Here is a 20,319-nt window from a genome sequence, read left to right as displayed (position 1 = left end):
TGCAGAAAAGCTTACGAGTAGCTTAGGAAAACATGAGGGATGTCAAGGCAGCTGAGAAGATAACCACGTTGGCGGCATTTGCATGTATGCTTCTGCTGATGAATCCTTACTTATGACAAATATACATCCTCATTGTTGTTGTTGTGGTCTTCAGTCCAGAGACTGGTTTGATGCAGCTCTCCATGCTACTCTATCCTGTGCAAGATTCTTCATTTCCCAGTACCTACTGCAACCCACATCCTTCTCAGTCTGTTTTGTGTATTCATCTCTTGGTCTCCCTCTACGATTTTTACCCTTCATGCTGCCCTCCAGTACTAAATTGGTGGTCCCTTGATGCCTCAGAATGTGCTCTACCAACCGATCCCTTCTTCTAGTCAAGTTGTGGCACAAATTTCTCTTCTCTCCAATTCTGTTCAGTACCTCCTCATTAGTTATGTGATCTACCCATCTAATCTTCAGCATTCTTCTGTAGCACCTCATTTCGAAAGCTTGTATTCTCTTCTTGTCCAAACTATATATCGTCCACTTTTCACTTCCATATATGGCAACACTCCACACAAATAGTTTCACAAACGACTTCCTGACACTTAAATCTATACTCGATGTTAACAAATTTCTCTTCTTCAGAAACGCTTTCCTTGCTATTGCCAGTCTACATTTTATATCCTCTCTACTTCGACCAATCATCAGTTATTTTGCTCCCCAAATAGCAAAACTCCTTTACTACTTTAAGTGTCTAATTTCTTAATCTAATTCCCGCAGCATCGCCCGATTTAATTCGACTACATTCCATTATCCTCATTTTGCTTTGTTGATGTTCGTCTTATATCCTCCTTTCAAGACACTGTCCATTCCGTTCAGTCCTTTTTTGCCATAGACATTTGAACTGTAATGGTGATTCGAATGGTACAACAGATTTAAAGCAACCAGGTAACGCATCTATAGCATATTGTCATTAAAGATTATCCATACTTTGCCACCGACGTTTCCTGTACATGTTTCGTCGTGCAGAGTCGTTTTCGTAATTTTATGTGGGAGGAAAATCAAGCATGATAGTAGGTGACGTCACGTGTTACTGCCCACCGTTGCGACCGTTGTGAACTGCAGATACTTGTCGCATCGTCTGCAGTCCACCCGCTAGTTCTTTTCAAAAGTGACTTATTCTTGGCAGCTAACGTTATGATCAGCTTCCATTCCCAACCGGTTGTTCACTTGTTGTAGACTGATGATCGTTTTTCGGTCACATGACAAATAGGGAACAAAATAAGGACATGTGTTATGACACCAGTGAATAATTTGTATTATTCTGGAGGTAGTAAGCTGAGGGAAACAGTGATTGGATTATATAGAATAAATAACTGAGGACGTTGGTCACAAGCGCTAATGTGAGTTCCAGACTTTTGGCATCAAGTTAACGAAAATATTAATGAAAGAAAAGACAATTACGTTTGCATCAAATTTCAAAGGGACTACGCAAAGCTAGGAATACACTACCACTTGGTACTGTGTACGGCCTTAACCGTCAGACTTTCAGCTACCATTAGATACTCTCCCCTCCACCCACCCCACCCTCTCTCTCTCTCTCTCACTAGGCGTATATGGCATGCAGCAAATACAAAGCGCCAATATCTTGTTATTCCCTTATCGCCAAACAAAACACATGATAATATCTCCCATAATTTATACTACAGATCAGCTGACACTTGCCACTTAACAGTGACAATTAAGCGTACACAACACTTCCGTAAACAGGACGCTGCTTGTGAAATAATCTGGTGACCAGCGTGAGTGAAGGCCATATACTGCGTCATTTAATGCCACATACAGAGAAAAGCGACAGACTTTCGACTTGCAGGAGAGACCTTAAAGCCTTATACCGAGAATTATCAACTGATTTTTTCCGTGTTTTGATACAGATTCCCGGATGGTGTCTTCCATGAATTAATGGCTGTATCCTTCATCTATCTTTCCATAGTACATCTGCATTTAGATGGATACTCTGTAAATCACACTTAAGTGCCTGGCAGAGTTATAGCTGATGATTACCCTCAAGCAATATTAATGTCAAAAAGACACTAAATAATATCTTTCCTTCATTATAGGCAGTATGAAACACAGCTAAAACTGCTCTTCACCAAGTCTTCACCAAGTCCAAGTAAAGAGTCGAGTTGTTTGCTAATTACAGGAATAAATTTCTTCCATTAACAACTGGTGTCGAGAGATGTTAAAGGGACATAGAACGAGGAAGAGAAACACAAAGCCACTGGTCTACAAGAATATTATTAGTTTCCCAAATTTCCCAAAATAATAATGGTCCTACTAGTTTTTTGTTGAGGGTAATCATGTTTAGTAAATAAACTGCTTTAAACTGTACATACGAGATAGGTTAACGAAGGATATCATACTTTGGCACTATTTCACAAAACGTAGGCAAAAAGCTAAGGAGAAAAAAGAGAACTCCAGCATTTTTTATTCCACAGCATCTTGGCCAAAGACTTGTACATAGAGAGAAGGTAGCTTATGGAAAATATGATGCTACTGGTGTATACTGCATCAGTTGAGGCAGCTGTTCTTCCAGATCTGTGGTGCAGACTGCCAGAGGGTTTAGCATTACCTTCCAAGAACACCAGAGTCTGAGGAACTGGAAATCTACTTCAAGTAACCACTTACGTGATTCTGGCCATTCCGTAACAGATGGAGTTAAGACATTACAATATAGTATCCAACTCTGATTTTCTTTCGAGGACACAATATCATGGTTTTTCCGCTGCTTGGTTATTGGTAGTATTTCGGCCGCTAGAAAGACGCAGCGTAGTGTACAGTGTAGAGTATGTGCAATGAGTTTATTCCATGATCAGTTAGTTTAATATATGGGTGGTCGATTGCTACAGCGCAGCGTCTTACGTCTCTTGTGTGCTTGCACGCTTGGTATTCCGGATGGTTTCTCTAAAAGCGAGAACGACATTGAGTTTCTTATTGATACACAGTGAGTTTCATTCATTGGTATGTGCCATTGTGCAGAAGGTAATCTTGTTATTATTACAGTGTGAGCCTAACTAACTTTGTTTATGCCGTGGTATCAAAGTTATCTTGTTTTTGTATGTCGTGTTGTACAGAAAATTGTGCTGAGAAATTTTCATAGGCAGTATTGCAGATGGTTGATAGCAGCTTTCCTTTAGTTATTAGTTCGTGACAGGAGTGGTCGTAAATTCATACTTAGATAAGTGCTAATGGAAATACTTTTATTTAAATCAGAGAGTTGTCTTCTATTTTTTTGTCGTATATTTAACTAAAAGCCAACGTCCTTGCCGCAGTGGTAATACCGGTTCCCGTCACATCACCGAGTCAAGCGCTGTCGGGCTGGGCTAGCACTTTGATGGGTGACCATCCGTTCTGCTGAGCGCTGTTGGCAAGCAGGGTGTACTCAGCCATCGTGAGGCAGACTGAGGAACTGCTTGTTTGAGAAGTAGCGGCTCCGGTCTCGTAAACTGACATACGGCCGGGAGAACGGTGGGCTGACCACATGCCCTTCCATATCTGCATACAGTTGACACCTGTCGATGAGGGTGACACGGCGGCCGGTCGGTACCGTTTGGCCTTCATGGCCTGTTTGGACGGAGTTTGGTTTTTTTATGGTTAATTAAAGGAGCTTACTTGTCATTCTGTTGCCTTTGACCACTGGCCACGTATTGTAAATTATTATTGAAACCTATTATTGATCCCCTCCTATCTGCTGAGTAAAGTCGATATGAATTTCGCTTTCATTGTTTTAAATGTTTTTTATGTTGTAATTCTCTTGTTGAGTTCTTCTCTCAAGAACTGTGTTGGACTGTAAATTAAGTTCTATTATGTGTTGCTTGAGGCTTTCCCGACGAACTAGTTGTAAACATGTTTCTCGGCGAGAGGTCGGATGTCACTGTGAAAGTACGACAATATTTCGTCGGCGCAACTGACCCACATATTCAGATGCGCCGCATTTGAAGATGTCGGTCTTGCCCGAGAACCATATTTATAAGTTTAGTTAGGGTATCATTTCTCTGTTGCAAAAAAAAAATGTGCCATGTTTAAAAAATTCCTTGCAAAACGGAGTCTGTACTTGCATAACACAGAGCCCAAATCGCACTCCACCGAATCGCCGTGCAACAATAGCACCTGTGGAACTTGATGGAATAGTAACAAGCTAACAGCGCCACAAACCACTGTCCCATCATCAGGAGAAGAGGTATCACAAACGTCAGCACTACTGGATCAAAAGTAAGCGAACACTAAACTCAGATACGGTACATGTGATCATTGTTATGACTCGTTTTCCCTTTTTAACCCCTTCAGTGTTCAGACTTTTGACATTCCACATCTAGGGCTACAGTCTCAGGTTCGAATCCTGCCTTGGGCATGGATGTGTGTGATGTCCGTAGGTTAGTTAGGTTTACGTAGTTCTAAGACTATGGAACTGATGACCGCAGTTGTTAAGCCCCATAGTGCTTAGAGCCATTTGAACCATTTGAACCACGTCCAGGCTCGCTGAACGTAATCCTTGCATTGGTTACTCAGTATTTTTCTCATGGTCACCTCTCCCTCGGCGGTTTCCTCCAAAGATCCAAACTGGGGACTAGTCCGGAATCTTTTTGCCAGAGGAGAGATCATCATCATACTTTCTCAATTACAAGGCACATGTCCTGTGGATACACACTATGTGTCTTTAATGCAGTGGCTTCCAGTACCTTCTGCATCGTCATTGCTGGGTATTGCACCTTTTGGGGGAATAAGGAAAACTGAGATTGGTGAGAATATACGTTCAAGTAAACATGGATCTTTGATATTTGAGGGATAACGGTCACTGTGTGGTTGCGAGGCACCACTGACTTCAGTATGAAGTAATATCCTAGTTAGTACAAATGTGTATGAAACATCATCTTTCTCCTTTTACCACCCATCTAATTGGGGTCAACCCTTATGGGCTACCTTACTATAAACTTGTATCTGTCAAAGAAGAGGTTCCATGTCTCATCAGGGGCTGCGATCTGTTCTTCACAAAACTATATAATTTGCTGCTTCAGTTCTTCGACTACATCAAATGGAGTGCTGTATACTTTACTTTGTGTCGACCAAACTGGAAAATCCCGGCTCAGGTGAGTAAATAGTTGAGGATGTATGTTGCTATTGCTACTCTGCGATGAAAACGTTAGCACAGGAGATGAATTCGTGGCGGACCATCTCAGACCATTCAGAATACAGAAAAAAAAAACATAAAAATCTTGGACGCTGAGACACGGGATTTGTTCTGGGCTAACTATCGAGTCTGACCAACATAGGAGCCTAAAATGTCGTCAGCAGTAAATTGCATCATGTGATAGAGCATGGCATCCAGTGACGAATGGTATACCTACGAACACTGCCATTCATCCATTGGATATCCCAAAGCTATGCCTAGTGCTCTATGCAGCATCAGGGATGGTGCTCCCTAATGTGTGTGTCCTATTCCCCACCCATGTGCCATGGATGATATTTGTGCATAATTAAATTAGGATGTACCCGAGAAGTTTCCATTCAAATATAGTTGTGCTAACTAGGCCTGTACTTCATACTGAAGTCTGTGTCGTGATGTAAGAACACATTTCTGACTATCTTGAAATGCCTTACAAATGAGCCCCTAATTATTGGAATATTCTAGCTTCTATTCTGCATAATTCGAGCTCTGTCAGTTGTCGTTATTAAATGTGATACACGGTGTATATTGCAATATATTGTGAACAGTAACGACCCTACAACACTTCCTATGTGCATTACCGAAATTACTGTAGCGTTTGTTAACTTCATCCAGTTTAGAACAACTTAATTCAACATTAAGGAAAGCGCCGTCCCTCTGAACGAACCTGTTGTTGATGAGCGGGGCCAGACGGAAGCCGCGTCGCATCTGAAACGCGGCACTGGACTGCGCGTACCGCAGCGAGTCGACGCGCCGCAGGCGGCAGCTGGGCAGGGAGAGGGAGCGGTTGGCAGCCCTGAGCAGCATGGCGCGCGCCGCCACCGCCTCCACCTCCAGCAGCGCCACGTGCTCCTCGCACATGACCCGCGCCACGTCCTCGTCGCGCCACACATTGGCGCAAGGGCGGCGCTCCAGCACTGCACGCCACCGCGGCACCGCATGAGGGGCCAGCTCTGACTCCTGTAGACAGGCCGTAAGTGCCAGCTACAGAAAGAGCGGTTGGTAACCCTGAGCAAATTGGTGTGCACCATCCCCACCTCTAGCAGCGCCATGTGTTCCTCATTCCCGCTCAGGCTGCGGACAGATACGGATCGCTGTTGTCGCTGTTGCTGCTCGAGATGTAGGGACGCGGAAGGGGACGCAAAGCTGCAGCCCTAGATGAGTTGCTGCTCACGCTAGCAGGAACGTCCGGCAACAGGAAGAAGAGGACTGCAGCGCAGTGCTTTCGCTGCCAAAAGCTTGGCCACGTCGCAAAGCACTGCAGCGGCGCAGTCGCGTGTTTGAAGTGTGCGCGAGCACATGACACACGCGACTGCAAGAAGGAGGACACCCCTTGTACCTGCGTCAACTGTAGCGGCGCACACGCGGCGAACGCCCGTTCCTGCGCCTACAAGGGGAATTGGCGCGGATCGGACAAGAAAAAGACACAGAAGCAAGTGATCACCACACATGAAGATGTGGTCTCCTATATAGAAGACGTAGTCTCCAGGCGTGTAAAGGACGCTGTACAAGAAGCCACGTCCCCCTTCAAATCCGCCATGGCGGAAGAGAGGGCGGCCATGTTGGCGGAACTGGGCGAGGCTCGGCATACGGTTGCTGTGCTGCTGACGCAGGAACTTCCCTCAGCCAAAGAAGACTCCGCCACGAGAGAAGACACCACCACCCAGACAACTCTTGCACGAGAGAAGGAGTTCGCAACGGTGGCCACGCAAACCGTCGAACCTGCCGAAGAGCAGGCGACACAGCAAAAGAACACCGAAGCAACTGCACAAGAGGAAGAAGAGTGCGAAGAAGCACCATTCCTCCCGCTTCCGGACTTGTACAGCGCAAGTGCTGTACTGAAGAAGATTGCTAGTTCGCTTCGCCATGGTACGTACCCCCACCATGAAAATCCATATCATTTTGTATAACCAAACCATCCAAAACCGCCACCCCGTCATCAACCAGCTAGCTATCCAGAAGGCCTTATAGGACTTTCCAGGGAGGATTATGAGCTGATTAATTCCTGCCCTATCTTCACTACTCTGCAGATGCATTGTGTAACCATTTCTCTGGTTTACAGAGAACAACTGGAGACAGAATACGTTACGTATCAAGCCAACACCGAGGAACAGTCCTCAGTCACCAGTAAGAAGAAAAAGAAAATGCGTCACATCGACAAGAACAAGAAATAGATTATCAGCACTCCTTGCCAGTTCCAGATATAATAAAACAGTCCAAGAAAGAAGCATCAAAAGATTTTTAGGGGAGTTAATGCCAAATAGGCCACAAACTTCTACTCGATCTTCCACACAGAGGAAAGTCATAAAGGAGCAGAGAGCATGTGTTCCTCGCACATGGTTTGTATCATGTCCTCGAACAGCCACACATTTGTACAGGAAAAGCATTCCAGCAGAGTGCGCCACTATGGTGCCTCTTCAGGGGCAATCTCCGAACCCCGCAGAAGTCCTGCATCTGCAACAGGGGAGGAAGTGGTTGCTGCCATTAGAAGAATGGTGCAGACTGCTACTGCTTCCACCTCCAGTAGTACCACATGTTCCTCACTCGTGACAAGTCCCAAGCCCTCGTCAAGCTGCACGTTGGCACATGGAGGCTGTTCCATCACAGTGTGCCACTGTGGCACAACACTGAAGACCAGCTGTGACTCCAGTGTACAAGCCACGCGTGGTGCCCTGTTCGAACGTTGGCCATGCTATGATTATCACTGCAGGGATAAAAATATACAAACAAAGAATAGGCCAAGTAAACCCTGAGCCGTGCGTGGCTCATGTTCCCACCATCATGTATTTTACACCCTGTTATTACATACTTCCACCTCACTACGTTAATTTAAATTACTACTGTCACTGAATTGCTGTTTTGCCTGACCATGACCGGCGCTAGCAGCGCGTATCGACATATCCCCTCTCGTAGTATCTTTGCTCGACTGCTACTACTTCCTGGTCGTTTGTCGTAAGGGAGTTCGGGTCGCAAGTTCGGGCTTCCAGTCTGTTGGAGCGTGTCTGGAGCGCAGTCTGGACCTGGCAGTTGGGGAGTTGCAATGCGGCATTAGTGCAGTCGGGTTGGAGCAGTGAGGTCTGCGTCGACATGGCTCACCCGACCATTGCCACCATGCATCACTTGAGCCGGGCCACGGTCTTGGTGGATCGTTGGTTGGTCGTCCTACTGGACGACGCGTTTTGGCTCGCCAGTCGTTCATGAGTCAGCTGTGTGTTTATGCATTGACTCCCGATTTGTCTTCGTGTGTGCTTAGTTACTGTTGGTAATCATTCAGGTCTTTGTGCAAGTGTTTGTCAGGTTGTGTCTGTAGCTGACGTTATTTCCACTGATGACTATTTTAGATGTTGTCGCCGGCCGCGGTGGTCTAGCGGTTCTAGGCGCTCAGTCCGGAACCGCGCGACTGCTACAGTAGCAGGTTCGAATCCTGCCTCGGGCATGGATGTTTGTGATGTCCTTAGGTTAGTTAGGTTTAAGTAGTTCTAAGTTCTAGGGGACTGATGACCACAGATGTTAAGTCCCATCGTGCTCAGAGCCATTAGATGTTGTCGGTATTGTGAGAGGAGTCGGTCAGTTGCTGCGGACCAAGGAAGTTATCTCCGTGTGGTGCAGTCAGCTGAGTCTGCTGGCAGCCCCTGCACAGTGTCAGAGTGTGTATGGAGCTGTCCGATCGCTATGAACTTCGTGATTCACCGACCCAGTATGTCAAAGTTGAGTGGTGTTTTAAGTACCCAAGCCACGTCCATTCATGTTGTGTGGTTCGTTTTGGTGGTTTGTTGTTGGGGAGATTTTCCTGTGAGCAACACCGAGTGTCTGAATTTAGCCGCCATGCTGTGGAATTAACTACATTGGTTGACTGCAATTCAACTGCACCAGCGGAATTTTCTGCCTTGTGGACGTTAGTGTTCCGGTTACCTGCCTTGGCCACTAACGTAATTTCAGGCAGTGTCCTTTCCTCACCTGTTGTCGCTGCCCAACACGGTGTGTAGTTTTGACAGCTTAATACATATACATATTTGAGTGTGGATAATCACGCCCGTAACATTTTGTGTTTGAATTCTCATGTACCGATTGGTGGCAAGCAAGTCGTTTGTTGGTCGGTCTGTGGCTGTCCCTTGGTTGGGTTCCGAAGGATCAAGTGTAGTTGGGCTCACCACCTGTCTCACCTAAGTGAACGAGGGCGGAGCGACCTCCTGGAGGCTTCTGAGTGCTGATATCTTTACTGTCTTTCTCACCAGAGTTTAATTGTCTGTTTATAATCTATCATAGCCAATGATAAAAAAATTCTTGGTTTTATTGTGTTTTATGTAAGTAAGTTTTAATTCCGACCAGGTGATATTTGCTGAAAGGTTATTGCCATTGTGTTGTCTTTTCTTTTAGTCTGGTTTCAGCTACTTAAAACTTTAGGCTTATGATTATATATTTTTTTTTAATTTTGGAGAATTAATTGTGGGCCTAGGAACCTTATTCTTAAAATTATCTTTCAAGCTTAAACTTTGCGGCTTGGAACCTTATTCTTAAAAATACCTTTCACGCTTAAACACTGCGGCCTTCTGCCTTCGAAAGGTTATGGTAATTTATTTTAAAATTTTATTATGGGCCTTCAGCAGTTTGTATTGCATCTTTTTTATGTTTGTCTATCCACCCTAGCCTTGAGGCTTTTAGACTAGCTCTGATATATATATATATATATATATATATATATATATATATATATATATATATATATATATATATATATATATAGGGTGAGTCACTTAACATTACCGTTGGATATATTTCGTAAACCATATCAAATACTGACGAATCGATTCCACAGACTGAACGTGAGGAGAGGGGCTAGTGTAATTGGTTAATACAAACCATAAAAAAATGCACGGAAGTATGTTTTTTAACACAAACCTACGTTTTTTTAAATGGAACTCCGTTAGTTTTGTTAGCACATCTGAACATATAAACAAATACGTAATCAGTGCCGTTTGTTGCATTGTAAAATGTTAATTACATCCGGAGATATTGTAACCTAAATTTGACGCTTGAGTACCACTCCTCCGCTGTTCGATCGTGTGCATCGGAGAGCACCGAATTACGTAGGGATCCAAAGGGAACGGTGATGGACCTTAGGTACAGAAGAGACTGGAACAGCACATTACGACCACATGCAAACACCTTTTTATTGGTCTTTTTCACTGACGCACATGTACATTACCATGAGGGGTGAGGTACACGTTCGACGGGCGTTTCATAGGACGTGGAGGACGCATAAATTGACCAGCCCGTTCTCCTGATCTTACACCTCTGGACTTCTTTCTGTGGGGTACGTTAAAGGAGAATGTGTACCGTGATGTGCCTACAACCCCAGAGGATATGAAACAACGTATTGTGGCAGCCTGCGGCGACATTACACCAGATGTACTGCGGCGTGTACGACATTCATTACGCCAGAGTTACAATTGTGTGCAGCAAATGATGGCCACCACATTGAACATCTATTGGCCTGACATGTCGGGACACACTCTACACCACTCCGTAATTGAAAACGGATTCCACGTGTGTACGTGTACCTCACCCCTCATGGTAATGTACATGTGCGTCAGTGAAAAAGACCAATAAAAAGGTGTTAGCATGTGAACGTAATGTGTTGTTCCAGTCTCTTCTGTACCTAAGGTCCATCACCGTTCCCTCTGGATCCCTACGTAATTCGGTGCTCTCCGATACACACGATCGAACAGCGGAGGAGTGGTACTCAAGCGTCAACTTTAGGTTACAATATCTCCGGATGTAATTAACATTTTACAATGCAAGAAACGGCACTGATTACGTATTTGTTTATATGTTCAGATGTGCTGACAAAACTAACGGGGTTCCATTTAAAAAAACGTAGGTTTGTGTTAAAAAACATACTTCCGTGCATTTTTTTGTTGTTTGTATTAACCAATTACACTAGCCCCTCTCCTCAGGTTCGGTATGTGGAATCGATTCGTCAGTATTTGATGTGGTTTACGAAATATATCCAGCGGTAACGTTAGGTGACTCACCCTCTCTCTCTCTCTCTCTCTCTCTCTCTCTCTCTATATATATATATATATATATATATATATATATATATATATATATATATATATATATATATATATAAGTTAATTGTAACTGCGTGTTTTCAATCACTGGAAATCTACCTTATTGATTTTTAAGATTTCTTGTTTGGAGGCCTTCAGCCATGAAAGATTCGGAATTTGAAACTCGTAGTTGTAAAAGTTAGGCTATGTGCCGCTTTGGTTGTAAATGTGTATTCAATCACAATAAATTACAATTTTCAGGTGAAACTGACCCCAACCTTATTTGGCCCTTTCCACAATCCTAATCGCCTGTTCTGCCCAGCAGGTTTAGCGGGCGTTTCAACCCCTTATTTGGTTGTCAACCTGCTAGCTCTTGACTGATCTCCCAACTCAGCTCATTACAGGAAGGATACCATTATTACAGTTTGTAAAGCAGAATTTGTAACTCAGCTGAGGATATCATCGTATGGATAATACAGCTGTTTAAGTTGAAAGGGCAGTCACTGACAGAAGTAGAAGTGACTTTAGGTCTGTCTCAGGGAATTGTGTTGGGAACCATGCTAATCATGTTGTATGTTAATGACATAACAGATAAAAGTAAGAGTGACCTCAGACCTTTGCTGATGCCTTGTAGTGACATTTTAAGAATAGTACTGAACGAGAATGCTGCTGTAATTTTATTCCTGTAGATTATACAGTAGCAATAGGGCCTGTTTCAGCTCTGTGGCTCCATTCAGACTATCTATAGACAAACATATTTTGTCAACAGTTGCAGAATTGTGACGAATAACAATTTTGTGGCAGTGGGTGTTGTTACTTACATCCATATCGCACCGTTGCACTGTCTCTATGTTATAACTTTATTGCTGGCAAAAGGACCTTCAACTTCAGCCTAGTTTTATTAATCACTCAATTTAATCTTTACTTATGATTAGTAAAGAGCTGAACAGCTGGTTTAAAAAATGTTACACATATAACAAACAACTCCCAAAAAAAATTCAGGAACGCTAGCCAACCGAATAACAGACATAAAAGATGCACAGAATGGTTAATTCGTATCCTTTGACAATTCTAATTTATATACAGTCATACCAATCCAAGAAACAATAACTATCATGGAATTTGTTACAACATAGCAACATAGCAATACAAGAGATCATGAATATACTGAAACTGTCACTAAAATAAAAATTATTGAATTTAACGACGATATACACACTGAGGAAGTGGTGTTGCAATTGAAGATACCATTTTGTTTCCAGTACTTTGTTAGAGCTAACTTCAGAATTCCTAAGACTGTATTGTTTTCAACATTCCTCGAATCCTTTACTAACTCCGCAGGTGCTAACAATGTAGCTTTGCATTTTTGCCGTCTATTTTCTAAGACGACTTAAGTTCACTATTTCCACGAGTGCTGCTACATTTCTCCTATTCCTAAACCAATCTTCCCGAACGTCGGCTTTTAGCAGTCTTCCCATTCTTCTGTGAATAATAAGTGGTAGCGTTTTACAGTCATGAATTTTTAAATTTATGGTCCGGTAATACCCACACTTACCGAGTTCTGAAATCTCTGTAATTTAGATTATTAAATTTTTATTGTATTCTAACGGTATTTTGACTGTCTCAGATATACTGTGTACCAAGTGAAATGATTTTGTCATGGTTTGTACTCTAAAGGATATTAGCAATTTTGAGGGAATGTTGTCTACTCCAGGTGCCTTGTTTAAAGGTTATTCTGTCAGCACTCCAACAAATAATGCTTGCTTTGGTGCATCTCTCTACCTTCTCCATGATACTGACTTAAACTTTCTGTCCATTATATGGCCCTTCTGTATTCCCCCAAGCATGCTTCATTTCCTGTGTTTTTATATTCTCTACTTTCATAAACTAATATACAAGCTTTATTCGTTTATCTGTTGCCTCCTCTTCTTTCCTTACTGCTGATCTTCCATCGGCAGCTTTTCTTTTCTCCAAAGGATTGCTTAATTTTTCCACATGCGTCAACCGTATTTCCTATAGTCAAGCATGGCCCTACAGTTTTTCATTTCTTCTACAGCCTACTTTTCCATTTTCTACTTTGTGCCAATTTCAGATTTTTACATATCTATATTCCCTATGGATGTTTCATTTCCTCTATTTTTATATTTTCCACTTTATCCACGTAAACCCTCATATTATGTGTTATACAACGATTTCTGCTGGGCATTGTCATTTTGTTTAGTTGTTCCTTTGCTGTCTTTACTATTCCATTCACCCAAGCTATCCCTTCATCGTATATTTGTAGTCATTTCGCTCGTTTCAGTTAGACGATGCTAATAAGGAACGATGCGGTGCTACTGTTTAGTTTCGCTACTTTTCAGATGGCTTAGATTTTATTTGTGCTATTTTTTATACTATTACTTCCAATTTCAATTGCAGATAAAATATTACGAAAGATTTGATTAAGCATGTTTGTAGATTCAGTATGCAGATCTTCCCGTAGCAATGAAACAGTAGTTTAATCCATTTTGATTACGACCTCACCGTTTTCTGTTATCAGTGTAGTTTATTTCCAATGTGGTGAAGAAGGAATTTGGATAAACTCTTATTCTCGTATATTCAGCTACACACTGAGGTGAAAAATGTCATGGGGTACCTCCTCGTATCGTGTCGGTACTCCTTTTGTGCAGCACCTCGACATGACATGGGCTAAACAATTCGCTGGAAGTCCCCTGTAGAAATACTGAGCCTTACTGCCTCTGTAGCCAATTGTGGAAGTCTTATCTTTAACAACATGCACTACTGGGCATTAAAATGGCTACACCACGAAGATGACGTGCCACAGACGCGAAATTTAAACGACAGGAAGAAGATGCTGTGATATGCAAATAATTAGCTTTTCAGAGCATTCACACAAGGTTGGCGCCGGTGGCGACACCTACAACGTGCTGACATGAGGAAAGTTTCCAACCGATTTCTCATACACAAACAGCATTTGACCGGCGTTGCCTGGTGAAACGTTGTTGTGGTGCCTCATATAAGGAGGAGAAATGCGTACTATCACGTTTCCGACTTTGATAAAGGTCGGATTGTAGCCTATCGCGATTGCGGTTTATCGTTTCGCAACATTGCTGCTCTCTTTGGTATAGTCAGCAGCAAAGTACTCTGCACCTGTCTGGCTTAATAGTCCGCGTGTGATAAACATAGACGCCGGCCGAAGTGGCCGTGCGGTTCTAGGCGCTGCAGTCTGGAACCGCGAGACCGCTGCGGTCGCAGGTTCGAATCCTGCCTCGGGCATAGATGTGTGTGTGATATCCTTAGGTTCGTTAGGTTTGACTAGTTCTAAGTTCTAGGGGACTAATGACCTCAGAAGTTGAGTCCCATAGTGCTCAGAGCCATTTGAATAAACATAGACGTACAGCTCAATGAGGCCCTGCACATTGTTAGTGGGTCAATACGATCTACTTCCACATACTGGCTACCTGTCTTGAACCACATTCCACGTCCTGATATCCGATGGAAGAGCGCGCTACTGCGTGAATACCAGAAGACTGCTAATAACATCGACCTTTTAGTACTGGACGACGTATTCCCTGCGGAACGAAAAAGTCTAAGAACAGGACATCCCACTCTCATCACAGCCAGGACTCTCATGGAGACTAAATTCAATCCCATCGATGAATGGAAACTCTGCTGACAACAAAACTGTTCCCTACAATGCCTGAAGCTGCCTTGTCTCCAGAAGAAACTCCCTGGCCTCGATCAGCATCGGGAAATTTGGACTATCTTGAACTACATCGAAGGGGCGATGGACGATGTGCAGACACTCTCTACAAACGGGGCAAATCTTCATTATCGTCATGTTACTGTGGTGCAGAACGACAGACAGTTGTTCATGTTGTATCGACATGTGCCGCACGTGCCTACAAGTGTTCTTTCAAGGATTTCCTCACAGCGACAAGTGACGTTATAAAGTGCATAAAAGAACTTGATATCCATCTATAGCTGTTGTTATTTTACGCTTGAGAGCTGCGCTTAAATGTTGATGAGTATCTTTGTATATGTATTGCCAGAGGATAAATAATAAATAAATTGCGGAAGTGTTGTTGGTGCAGGATACTGTGCAGGAACTGACTTCTCGATTATGTCCCATGAATTTTCGATGGCATTCATGTAGCGTAACCTGGGTGGCGAAATCATTCGCTCGAATTCTCCAGCATGTTCTTCAAACCAATCGCGAACAATTGTGGCCTGGTGATATAGCGCATTGTCATCCACAAAAATTCCGTCGTAGTTTGGAAACATGAAGTCCGAAGGGCTGCGAATCGTCTCTAAGTAGCCGAACATAAAAATTCCCTATCTGTGACCCAGTCGATTCCACGTAAACACAGTCCACACCTTTGTGGAGCGACCACGAGCCTGCACAATGTCTTGATGACAACTTTGGTCCACAGCTTAGTGAGGTCTGTGCCGTACTAGAAACCTACCGTCAGCTCTTACCAATTTAAATCGGGACGCTTCTGACCAGGCCACGGTTTTCCAGTCGTCTAGGGTCCAACCGATACGGTCACGAGCCCAGGAGACGCGCTGCAGTCGATGTGGTGCTGTTAGCAAACCCACTCGCGTCGGTCGTCTGCTGCCATGGCCTATTAACGCCAGCTTTCGCCACACTGTCCTAACGGATACGTTTGTCGTGCGTCTGACGTGGTTTTCTGCGGTAATTTCACGCAGTGTTGCTTATCTGGTAGCACTGACAACGCTAAGGAAACGCCGCTGCTCTCGGTCGTTAAGTGAAGGCCATCGGCCACAGCGTTTTCTGTGGAGAGAGATAATACCAGAAATTTGGTGTTCTCAGCACACTCTTGACACTGTGGATCTCGGAATATCGTTTTGCTTAACGATAACCGAGAAGAAATGTCCCATGCGTCTAGCTCCAACTACTATTCCGCGATCAAAGTCTTAATCCCCGTCGTGCGCTCATAATCACGTCGGACACATTCCCACACGAATCAGCTGCGTAAAAATGATGGCTCCACCAATGCACTGACCTTTTATACCTTACTTACATGATACTACCGCTATCTGTATATCGCTATGCCATGACATTTATCACTTCAGTGTATATTCATGTATATGGCAGGTCTCTCTGTTAGTGTCCATTCATGTAAATAGCAGGTCTCCGTGTTTTCCTTGCGATGTATTGCTTTGTCACTGGGTGGGACACAGCTTGAAGTCTTGCACATACAGCTCGATTATTCACATTGTATGTAAACAGCAACCAAAGATAAGGAACGGTAATCATACTTACGCAGAACAAAGAGTCTTTTCCCACGTAACATGCGCAAACAATATGCCCATCGTAACACATCGTTTAGGAAATAATGGATCTGACATTTATATCTGCATCTATCTCTGGAACTCCGGTCTCACTTTCATTTATACCTTTTCCTGTTCCAACAGAGAATGAAGCACAGGAAGAACGATTATCGGTAAGCCTCCGTAGATTTTATGTGATTTTTCCGAAGGGGTCTGAGCCGTGGCTGGCTCATGCTATGAGCTGGATTAAACCTTCATTGCGATTGTGTGTTAAGTCTCCCGCGGCTATCGCGATTATGCTGTTATCCTGGCAGCAGCGGTGTGTATCGATGTGCGCACCGTGGTCTATCTTTGACCTGGCGCTTAAAGTTTCTGGCTGGGCGGTATGCTACCAGTCTGTCGGTTGGCGTGGAGCAGCGAGGAATTCTCCACGGGACGTAGTTTGGTTGGGGCCGCGGGCGGTCTCTACGTGGTGTCGGAGTGCGTGCGGCTGTTCCCATTGCTACGAAGTCCGTGGCTCACCGACGCTGGACACGAAAATTGAGTTTGGATTTATCTACCAGCAAGTCAAGACTGTTCACATTGTGTCGTTTGGAGTTCGTTGTCAGCTGCTGGGATATTCCCGCGAGCAACAACATGGTTTTCAAGTTGGAAAATTCTAGCTACCCTCCGGTGGAGTTTCACTGTATTTGGTTATTTGAATTGAAGTGCACCAGCGGAATCTTCTGCCTTGTGGCCATTAACGTTCCGGTTACCTGCCCTGGCCGTTGACGTAAATTTTAGGCAGTGTAGTTTCCTCATCATGTTGTTGCTGTCCAGCACGATGTGTAGTTTGACAGCTCTATGTGGGCGCCAATATCTTCTACATTGTTCCGTTGAACTACCTGTTGTGCCTGGTTGGGTGAAGTGGAAGTTATCTTGATGATGGGTTCGCTGACTGTCGGTCGCTTGGGTTGCCGTCGGATTGTGAATGGTTGGCCCGACTGCCTGTCTCACCTAAGCGAGCTTTAGTGTTTGAATTCCATGCCGACCCTCGAACATCTGGGCACCCTTGGGTGTACTGCCTTTTTTTATTTTGTTCTGGTTGTTTTTCTTTTAAATTAAGGTTGTTTTGCCCTTGAGGCGTAAGATTCTTTAGACCTTCAGCCTAATTTAAAGAACTGTTTCACGTAAGGCCTTTGGCATTTTAAAGGTTTTAATGTTGTTGAATTTCAAGTTTTGGGCGTTCAGCCGAGTTTGAGTTGTTTTGCTCTTAAAGCCTTCAGCCTAGTTCAAAGAACTGTTTCACGTAAGGCCTTTGACATTTTAAAAATTTTAATGTTGCTGAATTTTAAGTGTTGGGACTTCAGCCGATTTTGAGTTTGAGTTGTTTTGCTCTTAAGGCCTTCAGCCTAAATTAAAAGAACTGTTTCACGTAAGGCCTTTGGTCTTTAAAAAAATTAATGTTATGGACATTTATGTGTTAGGCCTTCAACCAATGTGAATTTAACTTCTTTGCTCTTGAAGTGTCTGATTCTCTGGGCCTTCAGCCTAACTAAAGAACTGGTTTAAGATAAGGCTTTGCATTTTAAATTTATCTTTTGGCTGAGTTTTGCCTAATTAAGAACTGTTTTATGTAAGGCCTTTTTTTTAATTTAATGTTGTTTAGCCTTAAGCGTTGGGCTTTCAGCTGATTTTGCATTCAAATTTTTTGCTGTGAAAATCTCAGATTCTTTGGGCCTTCAGCCTAAATAAATAACGTTGTAAGATAAGACTTGCCTTTTAAATTTCTGATTATACTTATTGGCCTTCAGCCGTTTTTAAATTAAAGTGTCTTTCAGCCAGTAATTAAGTTCCAAATATTAAATCTGTATGTTTAAAAAAAAAAAGATTTTTTTGGGGTTCTTGAAATGTTTGATCAAGTAATAAGGTTGTATGTTCGAGTGTAACTAACATCCCCTCATTTTGGCCCCTTTCCACGATTTAAACTACTTGTCCTATCTTGTGGGTTAAGCCAGGCGTCTCAGGATCATTTAACGACATGTACCTTGGACAAATTATTGTGTTGTCAGAGTCTTCTTCGAACGTAAGGCTCTTAGTGATGCAAACGCCTCTCTTAAAGCAGCGTCCTTCACTGGTGTTTCCTGAGCATCTGTATGACGCTCTCCAGTATGGTAAACGAACCCCTGAAGAAACGCGCTGTTCTCCTTCGGATCTATATCTGTGTGTTGCTCCTGGCAAGGGCCCCAGATCGACGAGTAATATACAGTCATTGTCATCAAACAAGGACCTACGACCGAAGAATCTTTGCACCACAAGTTCAGTGACATTAAGTATAAAGAATGATGTTGTCAGAATGGAACAGTTTAGCTCCATGAGTAGCGAGATGGGACACTGCTTTAGGCAGTGGAACCGTATTCGTGTAGAGAACAGTTCAAAACCCGTTTATCCAATTTGATGTATTTCGTGGTTTCTGTAAATGATTTTAAGCAGCTACTTCTAAAAATTCTTCCACAAATCCTTTGTCAGTTCCTTCTCTAATCCTTGGCTAACTGAAATGGTGCTTGGCTCCAACATGTAGGTCGTACATCAGACTAAAGTTGCAAGTTTTCTACTCCACACAAACTGCTGTCCGAAAGGCTTTATACAAGCAGGTTGCCGTCATCAAGCCTGTTCACGAGATTGTCATCTCAGCAATTACTGTCGGGTTTGAAACCGTTGTTGACATTCGTCTCTGGTCCCTGTCGGGTAACATATTTTGACGATCGTGCTTCTTATGCCGTGTTACACGGCTACAAGTGGTGTACTATTTCTTGGAGAGATGTTTGACATACCGCGTTGATACGTGAACAAATCGGGTAGCTTCTTTCACGGTGAGGTCTTGAATACGACCAAACACGATGTTTTCCATTCTGCCATACCCTCTCGCCGACCTATCTTACTGCGCTGATTCCACACGACCATCTGGCACATACACACGTCACTGTCATGTCCTACGAAACCGTGGAGGGTCACATGACAGGATGGGAGTCGTTTTTCGCCACCTAAGGCTCTCAAAAAGCGACAATAGTTCTCTCCATGAAGTCACCAGTATTGTGTCCGATTAGGTTAGTATTTCATTTATTTACCCAAGGCATGCTAAGAGACATTTTGCAGGCGTCTTAAAAGGGAGATGAACTTACCTTACGTTCCACTGCGTACGTGGGGTTAAGATGATGAATCACATGACAACGAACATTGCAGCCGGTCAACGGTCAATAATTTGAGTCGCATATGCCTATCAGGATCGAGCTTACTGCATTACAGGCATTAAACTACGCGATATGGTATTGTTGCAGGTCGCTAAACGGAACGTACACAAAGAACAGAGGCAAGTTATTGGAAGTAGTATACTGTCTATTGTGTTAAGTTTTGAAGAGTCCAGTTTCGTCGACTTGTTCACTCAGAACCTGCATATACTGAAAGGAGCTACGGTAAGTGACGATGAAGTCCTAGTGCAGGTGCATACTCAATAAATAAATAATTCAGATGAGTGTTTGCCTGGAAACGTAGATTATTTTAGATGGAAATTTGATAACGCTTACCTTAATAGTTATCATTGAAATCACATCAATATTTTGCGCGCTAAACTTCCTTATCGGTTTGACATTATAAGATAATAGCAGCCTGTAATCACTCTTGATGAAAGAGGGATTCTCACGCTTTCCCACTTGGGAAACCATTAACTGCTGCCACTCTTGACACCTGTGTGCCTTACTGTTCGTTTATTTGTGCAGCAGTTGA

The 20,319-nt window shown here is 43.3% G+C and overlaps 1 protein-coding gene across 1 annotated transcript in view; it reads right to left on the bottom strand.

The window, feature by feature from the left end:
• Positions 1 to 5,807: 5,807 nt before the first annotated feature.
• The window catches only part of LOC126234836 (uncharacterized), a 190,086-nt gene continuing 175,574 nt past the window's right edge, over positions 5,808 to 20,319 (bottom strand). Inside the window, exons 8-9 of the mRNA XM_049943577.1 lie at positions 5,874 to 6,166; positions 5,808 to 5,811 (exon numbers count right to left, since the gene is read on the bottom strand). Coding sequence (XP_049799534.1) covers positions 5,808 to 5,811; positions 5,874 to 6,166 — 297 coding nt within the window. The remainder of the gene's footprint in view (positions 5,812 to 5,873; positions 6,167 to 20,319) is intronic.

This window comes from Schistocerca nitens, chromosome 2 (genome assembly GCF_023898315.1).
Source record: "Schistocerca nitens isolate TAMUIC-IGC-003100 chromosome 2, iqSchNite1.1, whole genome shotgun sequence".
In the NCBI taxonomy this organism is placed as follows: Eukaryota; Metazoa; Arthropoda; class Insecta; order Orthoptera; family Acrididae; genus Schistocerca; species Schistocerca nitens.
Note: the sequence above shows the minus strand (reverse complement) of the source record. Positions and strands in the feature narration are given on the sequence as shown.